Source organism: Coregonus clupeaformis, chromosome 28 (assembly GCF_020615455.1).
Source record: "Coregonus clupeaformis isolate EN_2021a chromosome 28, ASM2061545v1, whole genome shotgun sequence".
Classification (NCBI taxonomy): domain Eukaryota; kingdom Metazoa; phylum Chordata; class Actinopteri; order Salmoniformes; family Salmonidae; genus Coregonus; species Coregonus clupeaformis.
This window is the reverse complement of record NC_059219.1, coordinates 3,830,747-3,843,327: the sequence shown is the minus strand read 5'-3', so window position 1 is coordinate 3,843,327 and position 12,581 is coordinate 3,830,747. Positions and strand designations below refer to the sequence as shown.

Sequence of the window (12,581 nt, the reverse complement as noted above, 5' to 3'; positions counted from 1 at the left end):
TGCTTTCCTGACTGCTTGTGTATATTGGTTCCTAACTTCCCTGAAAAGTTGCATATCGCGGGGGCTATTTGATGCTAATGCTGTACGCCACAGGATGTTTTTGTGCTGGTCAAGGGCAGTCAAGTCTGAGGAGAACCAGGGGCTATATCGGTTCTTAGTTCTGTATTTTTGAATGGGGCATGTTTATTTAAGATTGAGAGGAAATTACTTTTAAGGAACAACCAGGCATCCTCTACTGACGGAATGAGATCTATATCCATCCAGGATACCTGGGCCAGGTCAATTAGGAAGGCATGCTCGCTAAAGTGTTTTAGGGAGCGTTTGACAGTGATGAGGGGTGGTCGTTTGACCGCGGACCATTACGGACGCAGGCAATAAGGCAGTGATCGCTGAGATCCTGGTTGAAGACAGCTGAGGTGTATTTAGAGGGTATGTTAGTCAGGATGATATCTATGAGGGTACCCATGTTTACGGATTTAGGGTTGTACCTGGTAGGTTCGTTGATAATTTGCGTGAGGTTGAGGGCATCTAGCTTGGATTGTAGGATGGCTGGGGTATTAAGCATATCCCAATTTAGGTCACCAAGCAGTACAAACTCTGAGGATAAATGGGGGGCAATCAATTCACATATGGTGTCCAGGGCACAGCTGGGGGCTGAGGGGGGTCTGTAGCAAGCGGCAACAGTGAGAGACTTATTTCTGGAAAGGTGGATTTTTAGAAGTAGAAGCTCAAACTGTTTGGGCACAGACCTGGATAGTATGATAGAGCTCTGCAGGCTATCTCTACAGTAGATTGCAACTCCACCCCCTTTGGCAGTTCTATCTAGACGGAAAATGTTATAGTTGGGGATGGAAATTTCAGAATTTTTGGTGTCCTTCCTGAGCCAGGATTCAGACACTGCTAGAACATCAGGGTTGGCAGAGTGTGCTAACGCAGTGAATAACTCAAACTTAGGAAGTAGACTTCTGATATTTATGTGCAAGAAACCAAGACTTTTGCGATTACAGAAGTCATCAAATGATAGCGCCTGGGGAGTAGGAGTGATACTGAGGGCTGCAGGGCCTGGGTTAGCCTCTACATCACCAGAGGAACAGAGGAGGACTAGAATAAGGATACGGCTAAAGGCTTTAAGAACTGGTCTTCTAGTGCGTTGGGTACATAGAATAAAGGGGGCAGATTTCCGGGTGTTATGTACAGACAAGGATATGGAAGGATATGAGTAAAGTGGAGGTAAACCTAAGCGTTGGGTAACAATGAAAGAGATAGCATCGCTGGAGGCATCAATTGAGTCGGTCTCCGCGTGTATAGGGGGAGGGGCAAAGGAGCTATCTAAGGCAGGTTTAGCTAGGCTGGGGGGTCTACAGTGATATAGTAAAATTAGAAATAACCGAAACAACAATAAACTAACCATGTTTGGGCTGAGGCTAAACATAAACAGGATGTAGTACCGTAAAAAGGAACAGTCCAGCAGACATCAGCTGTATAGCTGAGTTATCATAAGGTCCGGTGGTAAACTAGTGAGTAAGAGGCCACGGCTAAGCGTGTGCTAGCGGGCCGGGGCTAGCAGATGGATGGAATCTTCGTGGTTAACGTCGTAACCACATCAGACGATTTCGTCGGCAGACCAGTCGTGTAGGATCGGCGGGGCTCCGTGTCAACACTAGGTGGTCCCGTCCGGTTGACAGAGAGGTAGATAGCGCGGAGATGGGCCTAGCTCAGGATGATTAGCCAGACCACAGCGTCCGTTTTGTTGTAGCTAGCTGATAGCGATGAATCCGGAGTTAAAGGTCCAGTGATTCAGTGATTCCGGCGGAAAAACGGATATGTTCTGGGTCGATAATGCGCTGTGCAGACTGGCCGAATATCCGGTGATTAATGTCCAGTGATTAAAATTAATCCCGCAGAAAAAATCCAATGTTCTGGGTGAAATACCGCTAGCTGAGGCTAATAGCAAGTAGCTAGTTAGCTGGCTAGCTGGCTAGCTAGTTTCAACTGGAGATTCTAGATTCTAGATAAAGGTAAGTCAATAATAGAATCCGTTCCACATTGAGTGAGGCGGGTTGCAGGAAAGTATATTTTGTAGAAGGATGAAAAGTCTGATATGGAAATATGTACGAAAAATACAAAAAAATAGGGTATTTACAGGCTATTTACAGACATACGATAAAAACACAACTGCACTACTACGCCATCTTGGAAAAAAAGAGGAGGAGGGTGGTATGAGGGCCCGACGTCCACAGGTGGGGGTTGTGCTTACAGCCCAACACCGTGCAGGACGTTTGGCATTTGCCAGAGAACACCAAGATTGGCAAATTCGCCACTGGCGCCCTGTGCTCTTCACAGATGAAAGCAGGTTCACACTGAGCACATGTGACAGATGTGACAGAGTCTGGAGACGCCGTGGAGAACGTTCTGCTGCCTGCAACATCCTCCAGCATGACCGGTTTGGCGGTGGGTCAGTCATGGTGTGGGGTGGCATTTCAATGGGGGGCCGCACAGCCCTCCATGTGCTCGCCAGAGGTAGCCTGACTGCCATTAGGTACCGAGATGAGATCCTCAGACCCCTTGTGAGACCATATGCTGGTGCGGTTGGCCCTGGGTTCCTCCTAATGCAAGACAATGCTAGACCTCATGTGGCTGGAGTGTGTCAGCAGTTCCTGCAAGAGGAAGGCATTGATGCTATGGACTGGCCCGCCCGTTCCCCAGACCTGAATCCAATTGAGCACATCTGGGACATCATGTCTCGCTCCATCCACCAACGCCACGTTGCACCACAGACTGTCCAGGAGTTGGCGGATGCTTTAGTCCAGGTCTGGGAGGAGATCCCTCAGGAGACCATCCGCCACCTCATCAGGAGCATGCCCAGGCGTTGTAGGGAGGTCATACAGGCACATGGAGGCCACACAAACTACTGAGCCTCATTTTGACTTGTTTTAAGGACATTACATCAAAGTTGGATCAGCCTGTAGTGTGGTTTTCCACTTTAATTTTGAGGGTGACTCCAAATCCAGACCTCCATGGGTTGATACATTTGATTTCCATTGATAATTTTTGTGTTATTTTGTTGTCAGCACATTCAACTATGTTAAGAAAAAAGTATTTAATAAGATTATTTCATTCATTCAGATCTAGGATGTGTTATTTTAGTGTTCCCTTTATTTTTTTGAGCAGTGTATAATAAGAATGATTCTCGGAAACCGGTTTGTCTGAAACCAGTTTTCATTTGTAGTAGTTTCCTGGGAATTAAAAAGTATCCCAAGCACTAACAATAGTAGAGACACATACTGTAGGTACTCTAGATGTATAGTAGCATCTTGCTAGATGAGCACAACTCTGAACATCAGAGATGTGCAGTTGATGCAGCCTGAAACCACTATGTCAAGCATTGTGAGGACAGAGTGATATGAACAAGTATTATACAGTGGGGAAAAAAAGTATTTAGTCAGCCACCAATTGTGCAAGTTCTCCCACTTAAAAAGATGAGAGAGGCCTGTAATTTTCATCATAGGTACATGTCAACTATGGCAGACAAATTGAGAATTCTTTTTCCAGAAAATCACATTGTAGGATTTTTTATGAATTTATTTGCAAATTATGGTGGAAAATACGTATTAGTATTTGGTCACCTACAAACAAGCAAGATTTCTGGCTCTCACAGACCTGTAACTTCTTCTTTAAGAGGCTCCTCTGTCCTCCACTCGTTACCTGTATTAATGGCACCTGTTTGAACTTGTTATCAGTATAAAAGACACCTGTCCACAACCTCAAACAGTCACACTCCAAACTCCACTATGGCCAAGACCAAAGAGCTGTCAAAGGACACCAGAAACAAAATTGTAGACCTGCACCAGGCTGGGAACACTGAATCTGCAATAGGTAAGCAGCTTGATTTGAAGAAATCAACTGTGGGAGCAATTATTAGGAAATGGAAGACATACAAGACCACTGATAATCTCCCTCGATCTGAGGCTCCACGCAAGATCTCACCCCGTGGGGTCAAAATGATCACAAGAACGGTGAGCAAAAATCCCAGAACCACACAGTGGGACCTTAGTGAATTACCTGCAGAGAGCTGGGACCAAAGTAACAAAGCCTACCATCAGTAACACACTACGCCGCCAGGGACTCAAATCCTGCAGTGCCAGACGTGTCCCCCTGCTTAAGCCAGTACATGTCCAGGCCCGTCTGAAGTTTGCTAGAGTGCATTTGGATGATCCAGAAGAGGATTGGGAGAATGTCATATGGTCAGATGAAACCAAATATAACTTTTTGGTAAAAACTCAACTCAGTCGTGTTTGGAGGACAAAGAATGCTGAGTTGCATCCAAAGAACACCATACCTACTGTGAAGCATGGGGGTGGAAACATCATGCTTTGGGGCTGTTTTTCTGCAAAGGGACCAGGACGACTGATCCGTGTAAAGGAAAGAATGAATGGGGCCATGTATCGTGAGATTTTGAGTGAAAACCTCCTTCCATCAGCAACGGCATTGAAGATGAAACGTGGCTGGGTCTTTCAGCATGACAATGATCCCAAACACACTGCCCGGGCAACGAAGGAGTGGCTTCGTAAGAAGCATTTCAAGGTCCTGGAGTGGCCTAGCCAGTCTCCAGATCTCAACCCCATAGAAAATCTTTGGAGGGAGTTGAAAGTCTGTGTTGCCCAGCGACAGCCCCAAAACATCACTGCTCTAGAGGAGATCTACATGGAGGAATGGGCCAAAATACCAGCAACAGTGTGTGAAAACCTTGTGAAGACTTACAGAAAACGTTTGACCTGTGTCATTGCCAACAAAGGGTATATAACAAAGTATTGAGAAACTTTTGTTATTGACCAAATACTTATTTTCCACCATAATTTGCAAATAAATTCATTAAAAATCCTACAATGTGATTTTCTGGATTTTTTTTTCTCATTTTGTCTGTCATAGTTGACGTGTACCTATGATGAAAATTACAGGCCTCTCATCTTTTTAAGTGGGAGAACTTGCACAATTGGTGGCTGACTAAATACTTTTTTTCCCCACTGTACACAACGTGTTATGCTCTTTCACATTGTCTCATTCTTCGTTTGACAGCGCAGGGCCCTAAATTCACATTTTTCCATAAGGAGACAGCAATATCAGCCCATGTAAAAATATACAGAGAGCGGCATTCATAGACGCAAGATTTAGAGAAAAGAAAAGGGTGTTCCTCGAGAGAAAGACCATAATCTGATAGGAACACTTATGAATTATAAATAAAAATGCAATTCTGTGATTAATTACAGGTAACCTGCAATATTCCACATCATACAATAAAAGCCTTATAATAGGACATAAATGTTCATGCTTATAACACGTAATAAAGCATTATGCCTGTCGGCTTTAAGTAAAGTGTTACCGGAAATTGTACTGGAATGTTGAGTTATCAGCTGCTAACTACTGGGTCCCTCTCTGAGAGAGTGTAGCCTCCCAGTCGTCCATCCTGAGGCATAGTCATTTCCAGGAAGTAGAGAGACAGCAGACGGAGAGAGCGAGAGAGAGCAGCTCTCTGCTTGTCCTAATGACTCTCTCTTTCCTCTGCACCACCGGGTTAATGTAATGTCTGCTGATGGGAAACATAGCTGGCCAATTACACAGCCCCTATCTAATCACAGAGGTCAGGGGTCAACTCACATCCACCATGTGTCTTCATTCTATCAACCATTCACTGGACCTTATGCCTCGATCACGCAGACAGCGTCATTGCGCAAAATGGTACGCAGCATCATCTGGATATGTGTGCAACAAAAGTTCAACATTCACCTTCTGCTACCATTTTTGTCAAGCCATCTACGCATACAGTTTGATGCATACGTTAGATAAATCCAACATATGCACCACACAGAACGCACTGCAACTGCCTCTGCAACGCAATGCTGCGAGGGAAACACAGCGTTCCATTGGAAATGAATGTACTTCTGGTGTACCAAAATGCAATGACGCTGTCGGTGTGATCGAGGCGTTAATTGTGCCGTAACAATCGTGGCTTCAGTATGGAACACAAGGACAGGAGGACAGGACACAAGTGCATCGGATTTCAGATACTGAGGCATAGGCATAGATAATTAGTTTCTCCATCTGTACAACACACATGTAACACACACACACTCGCTCACACACACACACACACACACACACACACACACACACACACACACACACACATAAACAATTCAATCAACAATAGGGACAAATATATTCCCATCCAAATATGAAATACACCCCTCTTAGAATTTCAGTTAAGCACAATAAATCTGTACACACAGACAGACAGACAAGACATACAGACAGACAAGACATACACACAGACAGACAGACAATACAGACTGACTGACTGACTGACTGACATACAGACATACAGACAGACATACAGACATACAGACCGACAGACAGACAGACAGGCAGACAGACAGACAGACAGACAGGCAGGCAGGCAGGCAGGCAGACAGACAGACAGACAAGACAGACAGGTCGGCCCTCTGCTCAGACAGTTGTTTACGGTAGGAGGAACATTTCCCTAAAAACACTCTCAACCTTTTGCAGTTTCCTCTCTATGGACATAACATAATATATTATTCTGGGCAGCTCAATCTGTTCTAGGATAAGGACCATTGTGTTTCTGACTGAAGATTATGCAATGTGTAGCAGCGCTGCCTGGTACAATATCATCTTTTAGTACAGGCGTTTCTAGCAATTCCAGAACATCTCTCCAATGTCATAGCCTAAGTCCAATAACAGAGACTTGCCAATAGAATTAGACTGGGGCAAAACAAATCGAGACAGAGCTATATCAAGTAGACCGGATTGCTGCCAATATGGATTTGCATGCAACTCAACAGAATCAGCAGACACAAAATGGTGGAAATAATAGTCAATCTACCTTACTCCCTCTCTCCAAGCCAGGTGTGTGATTATATAGTCCTATGCAGGAAGACCGACTCACACAGCCTGAGGCATTTGATAAGTGAGCTAATCAAACAATGACACAGGTTCATCTCATTATGTTCTCCCCAGGTTGACCAAATGAGAGGTATAGAATCTCTGAATGGGCAATATCCAGGTGAGTTCCACAGATATAATACCTGCTCACTCTCTCTCTCTCTCTCTCTCTGTGTGTGTGTGTGTGTGTGTGTGTGTGTGTGTGTGTGTGTGTGTGTGTGTGTGTGTGTGTGTGTGTGTGTGTGTGTGTGTGTGTGTGTGTGTGTGTGTGTGTGTGTGTGTGTTTCGGGCGGGGGACACTGGTACACAGCTGCGCAAACGGGAGAAAGTGTTGGATATAACTCACTGACATACACACAAATACTTAAACAAACAGTAGACACTTGAAAAAGCCTGAACATAAAGACAGCGAAAACCCCTATAGAAAAGGGCACGTCATCCCCACAATCCTCTCATCCTCTCCTATCCTGGCTAACACATGCAATTATAAGCTCTAGTGGCCAATATGACTGATGTATTGTTTTGTGTCAATATTATTTGCGGTGCTAGCCTATAAGCTGAACTGGCGTTTGTGTGTGTGCGTGCGTAGATGTGTTTCGATTGCATTTGTACGGCTAGACAGGCTAGCGTTGGGAGGGAGTGTGTCCTGTGCACCAAGCAAGCTCTAGCTCCAGCTGTGGTGTGCTTTGAGGCAGAAATGACTGGAGGTGTGAATGAACAGCCAGGTGCTGACCCCTCTCACCCTCACACCTTCCCCCAGTCCACTTCCTCCCAGTTAATTAGGAGAGCCGGCGGGGGGGCGGGAGTCGGGAGGGGGGAGAGGAGGAGAGAGGAATGGGGGTTCCTGTGAAACAGCTGTAAAACCTGCCATTACTGCAGAGCCTGTCAGAGAGCAATAGGGGCCGGGCGGAATGAAGTTTGGAGAGGGCAGGGGTGTGGGGTGAGTGAGGATGATGATTTGGATGGGAGTGGCGGGAGGGAGGGGAGGGGAGTAATATCACATTGAAGCCATAATAAGACAATGGAGCTCAACTCACCTTCGCACTGCTTGCCGTCTCCCTTGTATCCTGGCTTGCAGATGCAGTTGAAGGATTTGGGGGTATTCTGGCAGAGAGCGTCAATGTGACAGTCATCTGTGGCTTCAGAGCACTCATCTGCATCTAGAGAAATGACACAACGGACAACTGTAAACCACTGGTCTCCAAGGACTCATCAATAGGACTAAGTCTATAAAATAGAGATTATTTTGGTGAGAGGTGAATGGGTTTTGTACAACCTCAATCGAATGTTTAAATCTTACTCTCTCAGGGAAAGCCCAGTCCTCTTAGCCAAATGCAGCTCTGTCCAGATATATACAGGCTATGTTTACTTGAAGTATTTACTTGAAGATGGCAAATGTCCAAAATGTAAAACTCCTTGTATAAGACAATAAACTGTCAGGGAGGGAGATAGTGGATGGAGGGTGAGGTTTCTTAACCCTATAAATGATACCAGTAGGTTATCTTGGACAACACTAAAGAGGACAAAACCAATAATAATTTATATTAATCAAATACCATTAGCAGAGAGGTACACAATTGTATCAGGGCTTAGTGGATGGCTCTGGAATACTGAGTGACTATAGGGAACCCTAATTGATCAAGTCATTGTTAGAGAGGCTAGTCACATCTGGGGCTGAATCCAGGGGCCTCACCCCAGCTAATTACAGCTCATTCACACAGACAGTGAGAGAGAGAGAGAGAGAGAGAGAGAGAGAGAGAGAGAGAGAGAGAGAGAGAAGCGAGAGACCAAAAGAGTAAGAGAGAAAGTTTCATCTATCCAAAATGCTGTTATTTTTCTCTCTCTAGTGATGTATCCTGAGCTGAGAAGCAGCTACCCTGTCTCCTGTCTTGCCCCTCATGAATAGCCCATGTTGGGAGCCCTAAGACCAGCGTTTATTTCTCTGCAGGGTTAAGCCCTGCTGCCTGCCCCCCCGCCAGCTCAACAAAATGCAATAAATAAACAATAGAATGTCATTGCAATAAATATTTTTTATGAAGCAGATGACTGATTTATTTGCTCCCATGTGAGTGCCAGTAGAAATGAAAAATAAAGTGATAGGAGTAGGCAGTGGGATATAGCCTGTCAGGGACGGCTTGTTCAATAGGGCGATATGGGCGACGCACTGCCAAACGGGAAAAGGAAGGGATTTTTTTTCTAATCAATTATATCACGGCAACAGTAGTTATCAGTGTTCACGTCTGATCTGCCAGCCACTAAATGTCAAATCAGGCTAAAGTCGTGCTTCAAATGGCCCCGCCCGTTTTTGGGGCGATTTCAGTCAAGTTGAAAATCGCCCAGAAGTCTCTCATAGCCTGTCATGTAAAATCTATTTTTTCAAATTTCAAAGCTTTCAATACAATCTCTATGGGTGTCTGTGGGCTTGCACTTACGCGCTTTCGTCATACGTGACGTAACCATGAACGTAGCTAAGAAAATGGCGGCTAGCAGCGTCTCTGTTGCGACCTGCAGTGTGGCGTTATTTTATGTTTTTAATTTGTAGACTTAGTTTACAAACATTCTGCCAACCATGGATTTCCAGTGGTTGGTTTTGGACTGATCTTGTTGATCGTGTACATACCCGCTATGAACGGACTAAATAATGAAAACGCTGCTGGCAGCTGAATCCCAATACAGCTGGGAGACTTGGCTGGATGACAGAGTCCCGGACAGAAAGTGGAGCCGGCCACCTTCACCCTGGTCAGAGCGGACCGCGATCCTGGTAAGAGAGCGACTCTGTACCCCGACATTGAACTGCTTTCTGTGTCACTGCGACCTTACTATCTGCCCCGTGAGATCCCCCAATTGTTTGTTACCGTTGTGTACTGTTGATAATCACAAGTTTACTGGAGAACTGAGACCAAGTAGAGACTTTGGACAGGGTGGATAATTGTATAATAAAGGCAGTTTATTCAGAGGTAAAGATATCTGGAATCGCGTGCACGGACTCGTTCGTCAAACTCTTAGGGAGAAGAGAGCCCGAAAACATTGTGTGCAGACATTTTATACAATAAATGATGTAGGTTGAATCTAGTAGTTCTGATCTTCTGATTGGTCCTGATGAGTTGGGCGAGGTCCACTCCACTGTTGCATTGGCTCTGAGTCGGGTTCTCTGTCTTCAAATGTTCAGCCTAAAGAGAGGGGATTTTTGTGTGTGTGTGTGTGTGTGTGTTTAACAGTGATGATGTGTGTGCGTGTGTGTGTTATCAGTGATGATGTGTGTGTGTGTGTGTGTGTGTGTGTGTGTGTGTGTCCTCAGAGCAAGAACTCGTGAGTTGGAAGAACTGAGAGACCTATGGCGTGGGTGTTGTAATAATAATAATATGCCATTTAGCAGACGCTTTTATCCAAAGCGACTTACAGTCATGCGTGCATAAATTTTTTTTTTTGTGTATGGGTGGTCCCGGGGATCGAACCCACTACCTTGGCGTTACAAGCGCCGTGCTCTACCAGCTGAGCTACAGAGGACCAGTTGTCCTTGGCCACCTGCTGACAAGGCTGACAAGATAGGACTCTTTTGTCCATTGTTATAGGATAGGAACAGCATTGATTGAAAACAAACGCCCAACACAAAATGGGTCATGCACAAGATTTTAGTCAGACCAAGCTATAACATTATATATTTACTACGACAGTACATTCAACCAAAAGCTAATATAACAAAGGCATCAGAGATTATTTATAATCTGTCACAGAAACTGGAATCCATCTCCCCAGATCAGTCAATAAATGCTTCTGGTATTGACTTATATGCTGCCCCTGTCTTCATGTTGTTGCTGGACATATCTTTTTTTAAATGTGTGTAGGTCACCTAAATCATCAGAAAAATTGCCCCTCCTGAGAATTTTTTCAGGAGCCGCCACTGTAGCCTGTAAAACCTGGACTTGATAGTTCAATTGCCAGTTCTCACTGAGTTTATGACAGAGAATAGATGTAAGGCAGGAAACTGTTATGGCAGGTTCACCATAAAACTATTAAAACATTCGCAAACTCAATTTAGTACAGGCCAAGTTGAAAGGACCTGGGTCAAAAATAATATTCTGGTTTATGAAATATCGTTGACTAATATTTAAACAAAGCCCTCTCCCGGGCTTCAGTGGCCGTCCCAATATTGACTTCTCGTCCATCCATAGTGGGAGGGAGACAATGCGCGCCACTATCCGCTGAAAGGTAGTCGATAAGCAGGTTGGGATGGACTCCTCCAGGGACCGTGAAGGCCACCTTCCCAACCCACGTCCATATGGACACCTCGGCGAATGCAACTGATCCGGAAAATATGCTCTGTATCAGCTCATAGGAGGAATTCGTTCAAGCAGAGGGGTGAAGAGATGCCTAGTCATATTTTTATCCACACATTAACCAGTCCAGGACCTACTTCACAGATTGATATACGACAGGTAGAACATTCAGATTGATATCAGTCGATGAATCTAATTTCTTGTAGACTCTTCTCACCTTTTTAACATTCAGAAAGGGCAATTTAACAGGGCGAAACAAATACTCAACTTTAAATAGTGTTTAGAGTAATATTGTCAATAAAAACGTGTATTTTATTGTCAGTCAAAAATTGGTTAAAATGGTTCAGCTCCGCAAGGCCAAATGTAAACGTTTTTGCAGCCTCTGAGATATTTCGCGCGCATATCACATCACCAATTCATAGCCTATTATAATTGCTAGATATGGCTTCAAATTTATATATTTCATTCACTGTTGTTGTGCAATATTGGTGTTCAGCTATTTCTCCTTTCCATACTGTTCAAATTTTGCCAGCCCAAATTATCCATCCTCAACCAAGTGTTTCTCAAAAGAACATGTTATCTCAACTGTTATCTCAGTCCACAAATACTATCCAATTAAAATAAATATAATCTCCATTAGCCTATGCATTAAAGAAACCCACTACGTTTAATCTATTCTACGCTGTCATACACTGCTTTAAACAGTTCAATAAAACATTAACAGGAAAAATAGGCAGCACTAGCCTATCTTAAAAAATATGTGTTAAAATTATATAAAAGACAGACAGGGAAAGAAAGAGAGCTCCTTACCTGCGAGTCCAACATTCCCCATCACCTCACAAGTATTTATGAGGACGAAAAACAAACAAACGTCCCAGGAAAAACAAGCACTTCCCATGGTAAAAGGGGGTGATTGAATGCAGTTTTTTGGTTGTGTTTTTCTTTGATAAGAGAACCGTTTTGGTACTGGCAGTGGCAGTAGAAGAGGACAGCGAGACTATGCGAGGCACTCTCAGCTCGCTGATTGGCTTGCACGCATTTGAAGAGCGGATTGGAGGTGTAGAGGAGGGAGAGAGAGAGAGAGAGAGAGAGAGGGGGAAATGGGTTGCTTTGGTTCAATTGATTACTCACCGCATGAGACCGCAACCAACCCAGAAAATCATCAAACTTGATCAATAAATGTTGTCAGATATTTCTCACAAGTGCGGGGCCAAATTGTCAGCGGAGGTCTCAATTGCCCATCATGGAACTCATGAATCATGATGATGTAGGCCTATTAATAAGGTTATACATCTTACATTTACATTTACATCATTTAGCAGACGCTCTTATCCAGAGCGACTT

General features: G+C 44.3%; 1 protein-coding gene across 7 annotated transcripts in view; it reads right to left on the bottom strand.

Annotated features, from left to right (window-relative positions):
* LOC121543736 (signal peptide, CUB and EGF-like domain-containing protein 1) overlaps nt 1-12,234 on the bottom strand; it is a 118,695-nt gene extending 106,461 nt beyond the window's left edge. For all 7 annotated transcript variants that reach the window (XM_045208495.1, XM_045208496.1, XM_045208499.1 and 4 more), the window contains exons 1-2: nt 12,048-12,234; nt 7,998-8,120 (exon numbers count right to left, since the gene is read on the bottom strand). In XM_045208495.1, the coding sequence (XP_045064430.1) occupies nt 7,998-8,120; nt 12,048-12,135 (211 nt within the window). In that variant the 5' untranslated portion in view covers nt 12,136-12,234. The remainder of the gene's footprint in view (nt 1-7,997; nt 8,121-12,047) is intronic.
* Between the last annotated feature and the right edge of the window lie 347 nt (nt 12,235-12,581).